At 35.3% G+C, this 19,157-nt stretch overlaps 3 protein-coding genes across 4 annotated transcripts; 1 reads left to right on the top strand and 2 right to left on the bottom strand.

Moving 5' to 3' along the window:
• The first annotated feature begins 101 nt into the window (after positions 1 to 101).
• On the top strand, positions 102 to 971 carry LOC121803384 (AT-hook motif nuclear-localized protein 27-like). The gene has a single exon (XM_042203056.1). The coding sequence runs from the start codon at positions 294 to 296 to the stop codon at positions 969 to 971; it is 678 nt and encodes a 225-aa protein (XP_042058990.1). The 5' UTR covers positions 102 to 293.
• Positions 972 to 4,671: 3,700 nt separating this feature from the next.
• Positions 4,672 to 12,881, bottom strand: LOC121804492 (AT-rich interactive domain-containing protein 5-like). Of its 2 annotated transcripts, XM_042204055.1 has the most exons (16): positions 12,735 to 12,881; positions 12,501 to 12,656; positions 11,330 to 12,115; positions 10,893 to 11,266; positions 10,657 to 10,787; positions 10,538 to 10,577; positions 9,145 to 9,197; positions 8,673 to 8,718; positions 8,386 to 8,478; positions 7,645 to 7,770; positions 7,492 to 7,543; positions 7,309 to 7,387; positions 6,491 to 6,557; positions 6,349 to 6,399; positions 5,576 to 5,668; positions 4,672 to 5,018 (listed from the first exon to the last, which is right to left on the bottom strand). In XM_042204055.1, exons 3-16 carry the CDS (start codon positions 12,102 to 12,104, stop codon positions 4,914 to 4,916), a joined length of 2,085 nt encoding a protein of 694 aa, XP_042059989.1. In that variant the 5' UTR covers positions 12,105 to 12,115; positions 12,501 to 12,656; positions 12,735 to 12,881; the 3' UTR covers positions 4,672 to 4,913. The 2 variants fall into 2 exon arrangements, with proteins under 2 accessions (XP_042059989.1, XP_042059988.1); XM_042204054.1 differs by having other exon boundaries at positions 10,893 to 12,115.
• A 913-nt stretch (positions 12,882 to 13,794) lies between these two features.
• On the bottom strand, positions 13,795 to 17,409 carry LOC121802703 (fatty acyl-CoA reductase 2, chloroplastic-like). The gene is made up of 9 exons (XM_042202377.1): positions 17,328 to 17,409; positions 16,814 to 16,914; positions 16,539 to 16,738; positions 16,347 to 16,447; positions 15,857 to 16,025; positions 15,607 to 15,768; positions 14,725 to 14,806; positions 14,172 to 14,533; positions 13,795 to 13,942 (listed from the first exon to the last, which is right to left on the bottom strand). Exons 1-9 carry the CDS (start codon positions 17,407 to 17,409, stop codon positions 13,795 to 13,797), a joined length of 1,407 nt encoding a protein of 468 aa, XP_042058311.1.
• Positions 17,410 to 19,157: the final 1,748 nt, after the last annotated feature.

Below are 19,157 nucleotides of genomic sequence, written 5' to 3'. Positions count from 1 at the left end.
AAAAGATGACTCCCTATTTATTCTTTTTTACAACTATATAATATATGAGCAGAAAAAGGCAATATTGAAGTCATCGTCCTAGTTTTGAAACCAATATTGCCATTTGCAATCCAAACACTTGCTCCTCAAGCTTCTTCTCCACCTTCCCTTCAATACTCTCTCCCTCTCTCTGTCAATAATTAACTCGTTTCAATCTTTGCTATTCTCAGATTCCAGTAAAAGAACCCTTCCACTTACTTTTCAATTTCTCTTTAAAAAACACACAGAGAGAGAGAGATTTTGCGTTTGCGGAAATGGGTGATTACGAGCAAGAAGCCCCTAATTCATTTCACCACATAAGAGAAACCCCCACCACAAGCTCCGCCGCCACCGGGAGCCGCCCCCGCGGCCGCCCTCCCGGCTCCAAGAACAAATCAAAACCCCCGACGATCGTCACCCGCGACACCCCCAACGCGCTCGGCACCCACATCCTCGAGGTCTCCCCCGGAAACGACGTCGTCGAGAGCGTCTCCGCCTACGCCAGGCGCCGCGGCAGGGGCGTCTGCGTCCTCAGCGGCACCGGCGCCGTCTCCAACGTAGCCCTGCGCCAGCCCGCGGTGGCGCTGCAGGGCCGCTTCGAGATCCTCTCGCTCTCGGGGACGCTGCTGCCTCCACCCGCGCCGCCTGGGGCTGGCGGGCTGGTGGTCTTCCTCGCCGGCGGGCAGGGGCAGGTGGTCGGCGGGAGCGTGGCCGGGCCGCTGGTGGCGGCGTGCCCGGTGGTGTTGATGGCGGCGTCGTTTGCGAATGCGGTGTTTGAGCGCTTGCCTCTGGAGGTGGAGGAGGAGGGGAGCTCCGGTGTCAGTGGTGGTAATAGCGGTTTGTTTAGCGCGGTAAGTGGGAATGCGGCGGAGGCGGCGGGGAATTATCTTTTTGCGGCTGATTTGTTTGGATTGGGCAGTGGAAGTAATGTAAGGCCGCCGCCACCGTTTTGATTTTCTTGAAATGTGTGCTTTTTTTAGTATATTAAAAAAATGGATTTTTTTTCTGTAGCATAAAGAATACTTACTCCGTATTTGATTGTTGGTAATGATAATTAGAGCCTACACAATCGTGCTCATGCCAAAGAGCACGGTCGGCAAGATCACAGTTGTGAGCCCGACCTCACTTTTTCTGCTTGTTCTTAGGCCAGAGCACAATACTCACAACCGTGCTCTTCCGCAAGAACGAGTACAAGGGTCCCATCATTCCATTATTCAATTTAAATAAAAACATATCCACAAAATTATATAATACATTAAACATACCCGGAATAATATTACAAAATACATTAAAAATTAAAAATTATATAATTAAAATCTTAAAAATAAAAATTACATAATTAAAATCTTAAAAAATAAAAATTACATAATTAAAATCCTAAAAATTTAAATTTCATAATTAAACTCCTAAAAATTAAATATTACATAATTAAATTCATAAAATTAAAAAATCGACTTCTCGTGGCCGAATTTCACCCACATGTGTTTGATTAGGTCTTCTTGTAGCTCAACGTGGGTTCGGGTATCCCTCCCGGTCAGATGGATGTAGTCGCGAGTTGATTTAGTTGGTTGAGGAGGAGGGGCGGAGGTATTCGCTGCGACATATGCTTCATAAGCGGCACGATGTTGTTCGTAGTATTCTTGTTCTTCGCGCTCCGTTTCCGCAATGAGATGGGTGAAATCCATTTGAGGTTTTGAGTGAGAGATGAAGGTGTAGATAAGTTGTATGAAAAATATGAATGAGAGATGATTTGATGTGAAAAATGGACGATGAATGTGTGTATTTATAGATGATTTTGGGGAAAAAATAAAAAAATACAGAAAAACGGGCAAAAAAAACGGCCATTTTTTTGGGATTGGGGATTTTTTTTTATTTTTTGGTATTATTTTCGATTTTAAAAAAAATAAAAAAATAATTTTCCAACGGATATGCCATTGGCCAATCACACGCTGCCACGTACGCTGCTTGCTGGCACGGACGTGCTCGATGCATCGAGCAGCGCTGTGCCAGCGGCAAGAGCATAGCAGCGGACAGCGGTGCCGCGCCGCTGGCACTGACGGACGAACGAGCGCGTGCTCTCCGTTGTGGATGCTCTTAGTGAATCAAACAACCTTTTGATATATTCTTATCTTAATTGCTCTCTTTCCAATCAACTAAGTTTGCACACTACATTTTTATTCTTGCTAGAGATATGATCATTCTAATATATAATTTAAATACAAAATACTACTACATAATTAAAAAGACATAAATTAAAAAAATACTACATTTGAAAAAATCCAACTTTAGAATTCAAAAAGGAAAAATATATAAATATAATTAATTTACAAAGTAAAAGAACTTAAATGTCACGTGGCACACAACTATTGGTTACCTTATTCACATGTTTTTCCTTGCATCCATGCGTAAGTTAATCGGAGCGAATCACCTAATTGATTTTGTAGTTATATCGCATCGTTTAAGCACTAAGAATGCGGCATCGTGCTTTTGACTATCGCTAAACACTAGGATAGGTATGTCCTTATAACGTCAATCAAAGAACCAAAAAGGTTCAAATTCTAAATGCACATGCAAGTAGTATAATTTCGAATCGCGTAAACATATTTAGATTGAACTGGTCACATGCAAATTGAGTGCATTAATGATTTCCCATTTGATATAAATTTGCAACTTAGGCGTGCCATTTTTTGGAGAATAGATAAAACTTTATTCGCAAAGCTAAGGCATGACAAGTGTTATTGAAACTATCTTACAAATCATGTCAAATTTTAAAAGTAGCTTAAAAGATCTTAAGTTATTTTAAAGTGTAACCCTAGGATTAAGTAGACATGCACAATGGTTATGATAATCGTGAGCAGCCCGCATGGCGTAGCACAATCGGTTTCGGAGGGATAGATTTGTCCCAATGAGAATCATGAGCAAATCATAATGGCTTGATGTAGTTGTAGACACGGGTTGTATATGCATGTGCATAGCCAGCTAGTACGGCTATGTATAGTGACAAATTCGGAAAAGAAAATTTGTAGGATCGGTCACAATGAAGAAGATCGTTGTTGATGTCAAAAGACAGAAGTTGTGCAGCAGCTGTCACTAGTAATAGGTGGTCGGCAAAGAAGGGAAGTGAAAAGAATTGGGACGAAGTTTCCGCACCTTAGGATCTACGATAGCTCCTAACGACAAATTTAATGGAAATTTATGTTCATCATAGTCCAGAGTGGAAAATCGACCCCTAAACCCCACATGAATTCACTGTTGATGTTTGATTCACAGTCTCGTTTGTATAAAAGTGAAAGATGAGTTAAGTAACAAGAACGTCTAGATGTCAGCATTCGGAAAAAAATTGGGGAATTAACATTCCCATCATTCTTGCCTAATTTGGGATTAAAAGAAGGCCATGCCAAGAGTCGTTAAAGCCAGCACTACTAAACATAGGAAAAAACAAAAATAGGTAGGAATGTTATTCCTACTTTTCTTTTTTTACTTTTTTTGGTATAAATTTTGCTTTCCTATCTTAGATAATGAAACAAGACACCACCATGTTTGCTTACTTTGGGTTCTTGAAACATTAGGGGATGCATGGTGGCGAGGTTTATTGTTGGTTTGAAACATAGGTAATATTCAACACATCTGAATTGAAGAATATCACAAATTGAGTTACCCTAAACAATGGGAATATTTTTTTTTGTAGGCATGAAGAGTTGATAAAAAGAGTTTCTTTTACTTTACATAGTAGTCACAGTTGGTGGTCCTCAGGTGTTTTTGCTCCTTTAACTTTTTCCCCCAAACATTTCTTTTTCAATTTCTCCATTTCTTGATATTTCAAAGCAAACATATAAGCCATTTATGTGTTTTTATCACAGCTCAATATTCCATGCCTTGAAATACAAATACTCAAAAAGTAATAGGGCATCTAAAGATAATGATCATCTGATAAAAATCAATGCATGTAAGCCATGAGTAAGAATTTAGTTGTTCGAACATATTGAGGAGTGGTGTATCCAACCAACAATTGTATTTTTTTTTTCCATTTTATATGTAACTGTGATTGACTGGACAAATCACGTTATAATGTATCATAACCACTAAATATTTACTCGTTAGCAATACACCTTTTTTTATTTCGAAAAGCTTTAACGATTTTTTTTTGGGGGGGGGGGGGGGGAGGAGTTGAGTAACACATTTACTGTTTCTGTAACCCTTCGCCACCAACGCGTGCACAAATCTAGGCCACAAAACTACTAACACCACTCACAACGCACATGTCACAAACACGTTAGTTCTATATTATTCACATGTCACATCAATTTTTCGCGTCAGGACAAACCACAAGCACCTTAAGTCTCACCACAAATTAGGTAAAAACCCACTAAACAAATTGTTTGCAACTTTAAAAAAATCTTATTTTATGATGTTTGAATAAAATATTGCAGTTATGTATGTTTCAAAATGGGAGGAAGGGAACAGAATTTGAGAGAAATGATATAATGAAGAGTAGAAAATGGGGAATCATATTCATAATTTCATCATAGGTTGTCCACTACAGGAAAAGTGTGACTCTTTCCTAAGGTGAAGTGATGATATATACAGTCTGCGCAAAAAATTAGAATATTACCCTATCAGAGACGACAAACGTTGCTGGAAAAACTAACTGTGTTCATTCAATCATGGCATGTCATTCAAATAAAATAAGTTAAAGCAGCAAAAATTCATCATCTTACAGTGAAGAGGACGGACCTATAGCCCAAAAAGAGTCCCTATGTCGTTCTGCCTAGTAACACACTTTAATATGAACGAACGGTGACTAAACCTAATCCACTATCATAAGTAATTAAGTGATGGTAAACCATACACATACATGAAGTTGTAGATGTTACCGGTGAATCAAACACTTGAATCTAGATGCTTGGCTGCTCAATAGGAATGCGGACATAGAGGCGTCCATGCAGGCTTACCACAGCAGAAGTCTGAACTGGTTGAATTCTTGCCGGTAAGGTAATAACCTGAATATAAGCAAGCAACTATTGTGTCAACCATAAACTTCTAATATCCCAAAACGTATTTCTACATCATTATCACCCACTAAATAGTGGTAGAGGTGCACTCTCGTGTGTACACTGCACAATATGGCCATCTAAGTAGTTGATAATATGGGTTTAATTAAACTAATTACGGAATAATATAATTAAAGAGTAGTACATAGCATATAAGAGCCAAATATGGGTTTTGAGGATGTATGTGCCCTAGTCTTAGTCATAATTTATGTCCATAACTCCGACATATGGGGTGAGTATTTTCCTTTTCATCAGCATTTGTTTCTTTAAAGTAATAGGAACAACAAACATTTTATATTTCTTTTTGAGAAGGAACAATCATTTTAAGTCGCATATCTTTTATTTGATTTGTAATAATAAACTGATAGTGGTATGGCATTCTTAAGATGATTATTAGAAAAATACCTTGTGAATCCAATTATAGAGTAGTAATAGATCATATAACAGCATGCAAGTTTTGTTTTATACACGTAGATAAGATAGCTTTCATGAAAATTATGTTTTACCTTTTTGAATGGTGTAATCCCCCAGGGATTATCAACTTGCTCGGGCTGACCTGTTATGACCAAACGTCCAGCAGGATCTGATTGAACTCGCACCTAAGCCAACAATGGAGTAAATGCAAATATGTTATCAACAAGATAAAGACAATTGGACAACAAGAAGAGAGAAAGATACAAAATACACCTATAGTTAGTAAAAACTAGTCAGTTCAGGCTTTGGGTTTCAATCTGTGAGATGTGATCAACACATAGAAATACCAATTTAAGCAGACAATAAATAATGATTGTAGTGAAAGCATGTTTTCAAGAGGATAAGTAATTGAACACATTGAGGTGAGGAAAAATGCTTGACCATGAACACAGCATCTGAAAGTTTGAAACAATGACATAAAAGTGTACAATTATATAGCTAACATTTCTGCAAGTCATCCTAGAAACTTCAAGAAATGATTGAGTAGGCCGATATTCCTTTAAAAAACTCACTCCTAAGTCAAAGTAGACTGAATTAAATCTTATGAAGTCAGGCCCCAACAATATATGCAACAGATATGATTATATAGCTCGTTTGCCTTTTTCGGATTGAAGTTGATTGAACTGATATAAAGAAATATGGCGAAGAATAAATGTGTGTGTGTGTGTGTGTGCGTATTTATAACAATAATAATAAACAAACAAAAGCCGTCTCTTTTTAGTTATTTTTCTTTGAATGAAGCTAGTGAGAAAGACTGAGAAATCATAATACAAAACAAGTAAAGGAAACTATAGAGAACACACACCTCCTCACGTAACAATCCTGGTACTAGGGCATAAACCTCAAAACATTCCTTCTGCACATATAAAACAAGCACATCAATTCTTTTGTGCATTAGCGTAATTTCCACAAATTGAAGAAATAGATTTAAGATGATGTGAACGTACAGTTTGGCGTACGTTAATTTTCACCCAGTCAGCTGGGGGCCCAACATCAACAACAGATGTCACCAATCTACAAATCAAAGGAGATCCAGACAATGTTAATTGGTACTGAATTAAAATACCAAAAGGGTTAACATTTTCAGCAGGATTACGATTCATTTAGCAATTCTGGTACAGACAAGTAATCATCTTCAGTACACTAGCTTTGACTAGGCAGTAGTGTTGGCAAAAAGTCAATCAAATGCAATACCATGCAGTACTTGATAATGAAGAAAATAAGTATGCATATATTTTCAAATGTTCTACATATAAATTCACTATCGTAGATTTAGCCTTAAGGTGAGTCTGGACCCAACTATCTTATTGACTTATTGTTAACTAATATGTCTACAGGACGATGTGAATATTTTCTAGAAAGATATAATACAACTTTGTCATCCGCATTGACAATCATGATAACAACAGAGAACACTCTTTCTCAACTTGATGAGAATTTATCTATCAATCATGTTGGCTGTATAAATAAGTAAAATAACCATCGATATAGAAGACAAACTAGCCAAAACAATTCAATCTTGGTCAATAATATCACATAACTGGTAGCACTGGCAACATACAGAAGATCTCAAACCATCAAACAAATCATATCCCTACATGTATATCGTTGGCTTCTTTTGGATCTTTGTCAAATTACAGACAATAATATGCATCTTAAAAAATCAATTTCAATATAATAAATGAAAAACTAAATTACGGTTGACGAGATTATGGGACATATATTAATAGAACCAAGTACAGAGAACTCGTAGTCAAGACTTAACTGCTTAGATATGTCAGTTCGAGCAGCTTTGTTTAAAGTTGAATGCTCCACTTCATTAGGCCTCTTCTGTTTTATTGAACCTATACAAGTCAGATAGAGCTCATTTCAACACATCAGTAATTTCAAAATTGTTGATCTGACGAGCTCAATACACAAAAACGTTTTAACACAATATCCAGCTTACTAATGCTTTTGAGATTCTTCTCATTCTTTGCCATATTGCTGAGATTCTTGTCCTGCCAAATTAAAATTGCAAAAAGTGTTACCCAAAACCATGCTGCTGCCGAACCCCAAAACATATCAAGCTGAAAGAGTCGACTATGTCACTCATACATACCTTTATAATTGGGTCCCCAACCTCACCAGCACCAAGGCGTTGGGCATGCCAACCTTGCATAGCACGGGCAGCAGAATCTCTTCTAGCCCTTCCTGGTCCTGATCCTGATCCCTGATAACCATTTCCCTGTGAAAAGTACATAAATGTGAACTTATGGTATTTCACACTATGCCTTCTGCAGTTATAGAAACACCTAACCCACTCACCTCATACAAAAACTAACACAATATCAGAAATGTAATCAAATACAAACCCATGGAAAATGGATATGTACAAATTGATACATTTATATTGTATATGAGCGTTGTCCCAATTATATAGGCTAATACGCCCATATATACTTTGATGATCAGGTAATGCTAAAAAGTCAATCAAAGAATTAGATATGGGTATATTAGTAAATGAATTCAAAGTTTACAACTTTTTTACGGAAAGGAGCCTATATATTTTGGGGACATCCAGAAAAGGAAAACAAGCCTATCTCATTGGGATGGATGGTGTATAATAATTCTAATATCACTCATATTCTTTCTTCTTTTTAGTACAGTTTGAAGCATCTTACAAAAATATACCCTTTGTTCACAACAGACATTACCAACATTGTACATCTCCGCTAATGTTTTTTAGTTCAGCTGTACAAAATAAATTTCTGCAGAAATACAGGAATCAAATCTTCTCAGCTCAAGAGCCACAATACGAGAGTTACATATATGCAGTAGGAACAATTGAATGCAAACTCACCTCACCATCAGCACCAGAAACTTCTGGGAGCATTACTACAGGGAGTTGAAGCTCACCACTTTGTGTCTTATGTCTTTCATATTCCAGGAGAGACTAATGCATATAGGGGGGAAAATTAGGTTTACGTAGATAAAAGGTAGCACCAAATCAATGAAAGAACTGTAGCAAATGGATAGAACCCAAAATGACATTAATTTGGTTTCTATTTTTTTGGGGGTGGGGGATTAATAATAAAAACTGTTACAGCATGAAGCCGTGAACATGAAAAGTCATAATAAAATCGTCACCTTCTCATAGAAAATTCGAAAGGTCCAAGAAACTGTTGTACAAGTCCTGCAACAATAAAAGAGATACGAGAGCATTAAAAAAACTTCCAAGGGCACTTTGTTTGAATCAATGAGAAAGCTATATAATACGGAGTAATATTTAAACCAAATTATCCATAGAAGCTGTCCGTAGTGCAAAAACTATTAGACACTACGTGACCACTTATCAGTTGGGACAACACCATTTGATGTGCAACTTACAAAACCAAAAAGGAGTTCTAAGGAGAATGATTTTAGAAAACGGCTGTGCATGATGTGCAATGTGGCAGTAACCCCGGATTGTTATAGCTAATAATGTTAAAGAGAAACACCCATATACCTCTACCATCAACCCTATAAAGTTGAAACCCGTTGCATAAAAACAAAGACGGAAGCATCAGCAAGATCATGAGACTTATCAGAACAATTTCATCTAAAGAAAAAACCGCCTTACTTTGGTGGATGGAATGACTCTCCTACCTGCCTCCATAACTTGGATCCAGTTACCTAACAAAGATTCACACAATTAATTTGGCAGTTCAAAACATAATTTGTCTGTATTGGCAGTGCACTCCATAAAAATACTTATTCAAAGTAAGTTCAAGCTTCTAACAGAGAGAACAAAGTGACTTATGGTAACATTTTGAGAAAGTCCCGCCTGAGTAAATAATGGACCCTCAGGTTTTACAAGATCAAGCAAAGTGGTACTCTATTGAAGATACTAGTGACAACTCTTGAAATCCACGAGTTGTAAGAACAAGTGCCCCACATTTTCAAGTTTCCGAGACATGTTAGAGAACATCTGTCAACTTCAATGTTAGTTCTTGATAATAGTCCAGCAAACAAGAAGAATTTGTGCATTTCACAAATTATAGCCACAGATATAGCTTTTGGTGTGGTTATTAGAGCTTGATCCTAAAAATAAAGTTCCACACCTTAAAAACCATATAGTGACAAACAATAAACTGAACAAATTGAACTAGCCTGCCATAACAACCACATTAAGGAACTCATTTCATAAAGTATTAACAAAAAATGTGACTTATATAAGTGACACATTTCTTTTTCGCACGTGTTTTGGGAAAATTATACTAAATAGTTAAAATGAAGAGAAAATAAAGTAAGGAAGAGAATAATGTAGAGGAGTGTCTCATCTACATTATTCTCTCTTTTACTTCACTTTCTCTCCACTTTATCTATTTATTATGATTTTCCCAAAATACGTACAAAAAAAGAAATGTGTCAATTGTAATGGGACGCAGGGAGTAGTGCAGTAAGGTTTCATGCTCTGAATCATACTGACAAAGGTAATTGCAAAACCACATCACTATTAGACACATTAGTGTTGGCCAGTTAACAGATACTTGATCGTGGTACATCTGTGATGATGGAAATAACATGATTTTCTTTTCCATGCACTTAAACTACTGAAATGAAACAATCCTAGAGGAAAATTTCACTTTATGTCTCCATCAACATTTTGTTTTACACATAATATGGATGCATGACTTCATTCTTATCTCAGATCCTTGAATAATATTAACACCAAATTAATTTTATTCCAAGTGCATTATCCATCCTACTGATAGGGAAAAGAAATGCATACTCATTACTCATTATGGATACCTTTGATCTTTTAGCACTAGGACCAGATTTAGTCTGAGTTCTTAGTTGCACTAATCTACTTCAAAGATCTAAAAGCATACAGTCTTTTAAACACATATAAGTTGAGGCAGAATCATGAACACAAAAATACAAAACATTTATTCTCCATGCCAAGAAGCAGTAACATGGAGTACAAACAAAATTAATGTGAAATAACATTAGGAAGACCAGGACATGCATACCCTGTCATAGCCTCCCAACCTAATAACAGCCCTCCATAACCTAGTTGCCACCAAAGCAAGCGAATAAAAAATTATGCAAGGACAGTATAGTAACAAAATCAACAGCTCAGCATGCTCACTTCAGACAATTTAGTGGATGCCCATAAAATTTGGGTGGTTTAAATTCCACTGCCCTCTCCCTGTAGAAATTCTCAAGCTCCTTCATGAATGCTGCTTGATCCTCAGGTGTTCCATCATCATCCTCCCCCATCTAAAAAAAAGGAAAAAGAAGTTCATTTTAGTTAACATTGGATGATTTCGACATTCCTAGATTCCTATTTTGCTTGTATTCTCAGCTAAACATAATATTTCTTACGAAAGGTAGTGTTGCTTGGCTAGAGACTGTATGGGCTGTGTCTTCACTATGATCTGCAGTCTTTTGAGAAGAACATTTGATAAGGGAATTGGGTGTAAAAGGTTCAGGTTGGCTTGCAAGTGAAGATTCTGCAGCATCAGGTTTGGCGGCAGTTTCAAAAGCTTTGTCATTCCCATGTGTTTCATGGCTAACAAGAAAAGATTCTGCACCCTGTTCTTTTTCTTTAACCATCTTATCCTGATCACAGTGAACTGCATCTTCCATCTCTTCATCCTCACATGGTCTAACAGCACCTGCCTCAGCATTGTGTCCTTGAGGATCTTTATTGGCAAAAGTTTCAGTTGGAAGATGCCTATTTTGCAGAGAGACGTTTCCTGCATCAAAATTTTCCATCATAGTCTCACTAGCAACATGTTTGGTGTCATCAGTATCCTTACCAATCTCTCCAGGCTCTTTGACAACATCTTCAGTTGGTTTTTTCTCAACATCACCCCCTTGGTTTCCATCCAGCATATCCTTCTTAGCAGGCTCATCTTCTTTCACCCCAGAATCAGTACCATCACATTCAACCACTTCAAATTTTACATCGGCATCTTCATTGGGTCTTTTGTCAATATCTTCCCCTTGGTTTCCATCCATCTCATCATTCTTAGTGGGCTCATATTCTTTCACCCCAGCATTAGAAGCATCGCACTCTACCACTTCAAATTTTATGTCATCTTGTTTCTCCGCTGCACTTGTAGTTTGTGCTTCAGCCACAATTTTGGTGTTTATTGGCTCTTTACAATCACTAGAAGCAGTTTGTGCTTCAGCAGCGGTTTCAGTGGTGGTTGTCTCTTTACAATCACTAGCAACAGTTTTTGCTTCAGCAGCAGTTGCAGTATTTATCAGCTCTTTATTATCACTTCTGGTTATAGTTATTCCATAGTCTGATCCTTCTATTTGCTCAGAGACCTCTTTTACAGGGCTAGTTTGGTCTTCCACTGCTGTCTTCACATCCATCTTGTCTTCAACTTTTTTATCTATTACTATATTTATGTCTTCTCCGACATCCTCCCTTCCATTTACATCCTCCGAGGCAGCAGCTTCACAAGGAACTTCCTCTTCACCTTCCTTAGGGTCTACCACTTTACATTTAGACTCCTGGATGTTATTTCCAGAATCATCATGAATTTTTTCAGAATCCACCATCTCTACATCACTTTGGCTCATGCTGGTATCCACTGAAAGATGTAACACAGCATTCATGAAAATACTTTCGTATAAATAGTTCTCAACATCATTGACAGCAAAAAATGTAACCAAAACCCTCGTGCAAGATTGTAAAACAAAGTAAGATTCTAAACAACGGGAACAAGCATAGTTCTCATTAACTATCATTTTTACCATAGATCAACCATATCATTCTGAACCACAAAAAACAGGACTAAATATTCATAGACATGAACGACAAAAAAACCTAAACCATTCGCGTAACATCCTTTACAGCTACGATTCAGAATAAGTGACCGATTATGATCGTTCCAGATTAGATAAGCGGAGAAACAAAATTTCAAAAAACGAAAACATACATATACTCCGATAAAATCCTTAGGGATATAAACTTGCCTGAAAAAACAACATGCGTCAGCTGGAGCTCGGAGACGTTGAATCGAGAGGCAATCGAATCTAGGATTTGGCTCTTTCGTTCTCAGCTGGAGCAAAATAAGGAGACAATGCGCGAGCGAGGGAGCTGGTGGTGCGTTTGAACTTGTTGAATTCGACCTGCAAAATTATATTAGGATTTTATATACAAATTGAGAGAAAAAGGAACGGTTATTCACAATCTGAAACTGAAATTACGTTTCTTCACTGTATGTTAATGGCGAAAACTCGGCGGCGAAGAAGAGAGAGAAATTTGCCGGAGAGAGAGAGTGCGGCTCTGTTTCTGCGGTTTGGTGGTTCAACCGAACGGAATTGGATATGGTGCGGTCGACCAACTGAGTTTACTATTTTACCCCTCCTAAATGAATTGCGTCATTAATTCCTATATTTACGTTTCATCATAGTATAAATAATGTAATAGAATAAATAAAATAAAATATACGTGAGCTTTAATATGGAGTAATATTTTTGCAAAAAAAAAATGAGAGTAGAAAGTTTCAAATATTTATTTATTTATTTATATACTAATAATGTAAACTAATATGGATATTATTTTTTGCCGAACTAACAAAACTGTCGAGAAAAATCTGAAAATTAATCAATATTACAAAAACTCTCACTTCAAACTAGAAGTATGATGATTGGTGCTTTAGCCATCTCATTTTTTCTTGAATAATCAACTATTTTTGATTAATTGTAGTGCAAACCAATATACAAATGATTCTTGGGTAAAATAAGTGAAAAAAAAATCATACTATATGATTTTCGATTTTGTTGGATTGAGTATGGAGTCTAAAAAGAAGTTGAATATAATTTTAATTTTTATTTCTGCTTATATATATTACTCCCTATATTTTTCATTGTATTTTTCATTGTAAATTATGTCTAGATGTGGATCAACATTGTGTTGAACTGAGTAAATAATTAATATGTTTATTTTGTTTACGCTCGTGATTGTATGTATTTAATTACTAATATAATGTTGATCAATAAATTTAGATATAAATAGAATTATTACATGTGTTTATTTGGTTTAAGTTCATCTCATTAGCACTCTATTAGAAGGTCGCGATATTATTAAGGGAAATTTGATTTGCACATTCAAATCTCACAATCAAGAATATCTCAAACACATTTCTATATTATGTTTTTAATCATAATTTATCTACCAATTTATTACAGAATGTGATAAGATGCCAAATTAGCATACTCATTAACGAGTGTACAAATTCCTCATGTACTAGCTCTCTTGCTGCATTCATTGAGTTAAATATTTTATCACTCCTGGAATGTAAATCTCATGAAAATATATTTTCCAATTGATAATTTTCACATCCACTTCAAAGTTAAGTTTTTCCTCCCTTGACATTTCTTGGATTAATTTACGAGTATTACCTGTATGGTACCTGTTCCACAAAATTGATTGTTAGTCTTTTATTGATAATATACATTGTTCTATTCATTTATGAAAAATAATCTCATTTTATAAACGATACATGTTTTAGCATGCAATTGATAAAATATGAGAAACAGAAAAATAGAGACTAATTCTATTGGACAAATCAGAATGAATAAATGAGACTATTTTTCGTGGCCGAAGCAATATTATATAGAGAGAGAGATGCGACATGATACCTTGGTTTGAGGAATCCAGCAAATTCATATATCTTACATAGTTGTTCAACGTACTGAGCTATGGCATTGCAACGTCGAATTATCTTTCTATCTTCACCACCTCCATTACATCGCATAATTTCCTCTCTCAAACATTTAGAGAACTCCTCAAAATCTTCGATGAATTTGGTTTTTGATATACTTAGATTTTCAATCAAAGGTGTCTCTTTAAAGTAATCATATAGATATTCAAAAATATCGAAAAATGTGATTGGATTGTCAAGACTGGATGTGGAGTAATAGACTATGGGTTGTGTCGTGTGTCTATTCCCATGCTTTGCAATAGCTGCAATCGTCAAATTTGCTACCAAATCTACTGGTACCTGTCCATACATATCACTTTTTATATAAATATCACTTGCACTTGTAATGTCTAAAAAACGAGCATCAAATAGAAAGTGTGGGAATAACTAAAATGTGATAAAAATTTATCTTCCTTTGTTATTCTTTCATTTACTATGATAAATTTGCAAAATAAAAGGATAGGAAACTACATAGATAGTACTTTACTTACAATATCTAAAGGCACTTTAGGATTTGCGTAAGAAACTGGCATCAATCCTTTTCCATAAGAAATGACCGCTGGATCAAGCATCCTAAAATCAAAAAATTCAAAACATAATTATCCAACAAAAAAAATAAGCTACCATAACAAATAGAAATAGCCCAATAAAAAAAGGCAAATAGAGCAGTTGGGCCATTTAAATAGTACTTAAACTGTTTCATAGTTTTAGTTCAATTTCATAATTTTTTAAATTAGAATAAAAAAAATAAATTTTCAATTTTTACCAATTACTACTATTTATAAAAACCAATACTTATACTCCATTCGTCGCACAATAGGAGTCTTATTTGGTTTGAGCACGGATTTTAAGAAATGTAAAGAAAAATGAGTTGAATAAGTTAATGGAATGTGAGTCTCATTTATATATATTAGTTTTATAATAAAATATGAGTGGAATAAGTTGGTTTAATTGCAAAATATGACTCTTATTGTGGGACGAAGGGAGTATAATGGAACAAAATATGATGTGATGATAAAACAATATTGTTTTGGACAAACAATTTTGAGTTTAATTTGAAATAATGTCTATTTATCTAATGCAATATGGTTTAGTTGTCACATTAGTGTCGATTTTGAACATCATGAAACAATTGCAAAAATCAACGAAATTTTTTTATTTAAATTTTAAATGATCATTTTCCTTATTTGCCAGATTCATGAGTCTTCTTCCTTCCAATTTACTCTTTTAATGAACTCAAATGAATCAATAAGTTGAAGAGTCGCACAAAGTAATTAATTATCTAGAATCATGTATTATCTCATACATTTCCATAAAAAAAAAACAAAAGTACTCCTCCATATACACAAATATGGAGTATTATATATACACACCTCATTCCTTGTATCCAACCTGGAAGAGGTTCACTGTGACAGCTCTCAATGCAGGCTGGCCTAATTATGAGCAAAGAAACATCTCCTCTCATTTCATTCAAACACATCTCACCCATAGCCTTACATAACTGATATGTAGTACTATATCCCAACAAGCTTGCTCTGTTACACACACACACACATATATATATATACAAATTAAGCTAAAATTAAATTTGGGATAGAAATTCAATGAACATATATATATAACCTCTGTTGGCCAAGCTTTTTGTAAAATTTGGGGGCATCAATGTTGTTTGGGGATGATTTGAGAAGCAAGCTAATCTCATCAGCTACATCAAGGCCTCCTCTCATATTCAATGGCTTTTCGAATACAACACCTTCTTCTTCTTCTGCTTCTTCTCTCTCAGTAACATAAGCTACAAAATGAAGTTATGTGAAACTAAGTTACACAACGCATTCAGTAAATTTATACGTCTAGGCGGCGTTCGGTTGCCATGACTAATATTATGAGACTATCCATCTAAGATTAAGTTGTGGAATTATTTTAGTTGGAGGGGGAGGCTATGACTAATTATCATGAGACTATCCATCTAGGATTAAGATGAAGGGTTCAATCTTATGAACCAAACATGATACATATTTAATCATGAGATTTAATATTGTCAACCGAACACCCTTCTAGTACATTAATTTATACTGGACTAACGTACTAGCAATAATATGTCATTATTAATTACCTGTAGATATGTGTGTGAAGAGTTGGAGATTGTTGCATGTCTTGGCAAACCTCATTATTCGTTGAGGTGCAATCACGTTGCTTTCAAACAACACGTCATACCTACACATATTTATGAACAAACTTAATTGTACAATAAATATGAACTTTTTTGGAGTGTAGAATATTTATTGAGATTAATTTGGAAACTAACCTCTCATTAAAGGTAGTGCAAGCTGCAGAATGGATGATAATATTTACATCTTTTCTAATTGATTCAATACTTTCAAAATCCATTCCAAGATTTGGGTGACAGATATCTCCCACCACAGCTATTACCTTTGCCTTCACAAATGCTTCGAAAGATTTCCCATATTTCTCTTTCAAACACTTGAATAATTCTGAGTTTATTATCTACACAAGTATTAATTGTTCTAAGTTTAATAAAAGAATTAAGGAAATTACAAATCTTAAATTATGTTATTGTACCTCGCAGTTTAATCTATTAAATGCAGCTTCCTTGTCTTTTGCCTTAATTAGCAAGTACACTTTGCCCACCGATGTTGATCTTAATATCTTCTCCACAATAACTGCAAACCAAAAGTTAAACAGTATATTATATAATAGTAGGAAAATAATAATTAAGAGAAATTATATATTACTAGAACATATATAGTCATGCTTCATGATTATAAAATTTGACAAATTACATATGTTTTCAATTTCGTTTGACAATTTGTTGCTGATGATGATTAGGGTGAAGTAGTTGCAGCTAATTTCACTTCAGATCAAATATGTTAATATCACTTTGAATACAATTACTTCAGAATATGTGAAATTTTTAGTTTTTATGCAATGCAATAACTTTATAAGTTATATTTTCATAATAATAAACAATATTAGGCGTTCGATGTAAATATTTTTATGTTCTTATAATAATATATTCAAATAATAAATTTATCATGTCATGTTCCTTGTAGGTATCAAGTATGTATACCCTAACCTTTTCCGAGTAAGCCGGTAGCACCGGTAACAAAAATGTTCTTCCCTGCAAAAAAATCGAGGATCCCTATTCCGGCATCCATCTCTTCACGATCAGAAGCCACTAGTTCAGACGGCGACGGATAGCAGTGGCGAGAGAATTGGGAATTTCTTTTGTCTTTATTTTTCATACTAAAATTTTTAACTTTTGGGTGAATATTGGAAGTAATAGGAAGGGTTGCTTTGGTAAAGGATTTTCCTACATAACTATGTTTGATCGGAGTTAGAGGACAGAAGAATGAGGTGGCAACCAACATTATGTTAATCTTCTAATTATCGAAACCAATAAAAACTGTAACACAATTTTTTTTTCGATTAGTATCAAATAAACGACACTATCTATATATAAGTATATGTTATATTTATGACATGCATAAATAGTTAGGTGTTAGGCATTGTTTTATGCTAATTGCCGGCTGCATCAATAGGAGTGGAGACATCTAGGTATAACTTCACAAAATTTCAACAAGACCTAAACCAAATCACAAAATTTTAGCAACAATTTTATTTATTTTTAAATAATTTCTAATTTCGTTTATTAATTTAAATTGCAATATTGTCGAAATAAATGAATAATTAAAATTTTTTAAATTACATAATTTGAATACAAAAATATACATGATTTATATATCGAAACTTTGAAATTGATGCGGTGCACCTCGAGATACGTTTAGTAGGTTATTACCAAGGCAGACGTGGGTTCATCATTAGCTCAATTAGTTGCATTTGTGTCTTCATTCTCGATTATCATGTTGTAGAAAATTGCCATTTACTACATTGGTTGTCCTCTCCTTAAATAAGCTATCTAGCTCGCTTTAAGTATGAAGATGTCTCAAACTTAGGAGGCATCGCTATGGTAAATTGGCTAAAACTTATTTGCATTAAATATCTGTCGAATGGTGCTACACACATAATATTTTTATTGCTCAATAGATACGGCACAATTTAGGTCTTTTGTTTAGATATTGTTTATTGTCTTGGTTTTCTTTTTTCTTGTTTTTGTGGTATCAATGATTATTCAGTTATTTTGTTTGAGGAGATTATGTTGTTTGTTGTGTGCCGCAGGATCAATAAATTTGCTAACAAACTTGAGTTTGCAGTGTGTTTTTGTGATTTTGTTTTGTTTTTAAATTGTTCTTTTGTCAAGCATTTATTCTCTATTGTTTGGATTTTAACCATCTTTTGGTGGACTTGCTCGTCGATTCCCGACTTCGAGTATTTTTACATTCACCAAGAAAAATGCATGACGTCAATGATTTGATACCACCTATGCGCTCGGACCTTTCACAAACGTCTAACGTTCTTGTTGTACGCTGAAAGCATGCTCAAGCTCAACAACATCCTTCTATGTTGCCTCCTACCTTTGAGCAAATAATGCTCTCTTTAGGGCAAGTACAATACGTAATTATTTTCACAGATACCAACATCGTTCTGTGTTACCTAGGGTTGGAACGGTATGGTATATCGCGCCGAAATGGTCATACCGCATACCGTACCGTACCGTGCGGTATGACCAAAAACCATACCTTTACCGTACCGCTTTTGTCGGTATACCGTAATTGCGGTATACCGAAAAGTCGGTATACCTAAATTTAGATATCGTTACCGTACCGCTTTTGTCGGTATACCGTACCGTGATTTCGGTATACCGTGATTTCCGGTATATACCGCAATATACCGTATTTGCGGTATACCGTGTTATTTGCGGTATACCGCGGTATATACAAAATGCATACCTTTACCGTACCTAAAACTGTCGGTACGGTATGATAACGTACCGAAAAGTACGATA

Source organism: Salvia splendens, chromosome 5 (assembly GCF_004379255.2).
Source record: "Salvia splendens isolate huo1 chromosome 5, SspV2, whole genome shotgun sequence".
Taxonomy (NCBI): domain Eukaryota; kingdom Viridiplantae; phylum Streptophyta; class Magnoliopsida; order Lamiales; family Lamiaceae; genus Salvia; species Salvia splendens.
Note: the sequence above shows the minus strand (reverse complement) of the source record. Positions and strands in the feature narration are given on the sequence as shown.

Coding starts and splice junctions, on each gene's coding strand:
- LOC121804492 (XM_042204054.1), bottom strand. CDS start 12,104: ATGAGCCAAAGTGATGTAGAGATGGTGGATTCTGAAAAAATTCATGAT. Junction 6,400..6,490: donor AAATTAACGTACGCCAAACT/GTACGTTCACAT, acceptor TTATATGTGCAG/AAGGAATGTTTTGAGGTTTA. Junction 5,669..6,348: donor CAGGATTGTTACGTGAGGAG/GTGTGTGTTCTC, acceptor TTGTTGGCTTAG/GTGCGAGTTCAATCAGATCC.
- LOC121802703 (XM_042202377.1), bottom strand. CDS start 17,409: ATGGATGCCGGAATAGGGATCCTCGATTTTTTTGCAGGGAAGAACATT. Junction 16,739..16,813: donor TTAATAGATTAAACTGCGAG/GTACAATAACAT, acceptor ATACTTGTGTAG/ATAATAAACTCAGAATTATT. Junction 13,943..14,171: donor GCTGGATTCCTCAAACCAAG/GTATCATGTCGC, acceptor TTTGTGGAACAG/GTACCATACAGGTAATACTC.
- LOC121803384 (XM_042203056.1), top strand. CDS start 294: ATGGGTGATTACGAGCAAGAAGCCCCTAATTCATTTCACCACATAAGA.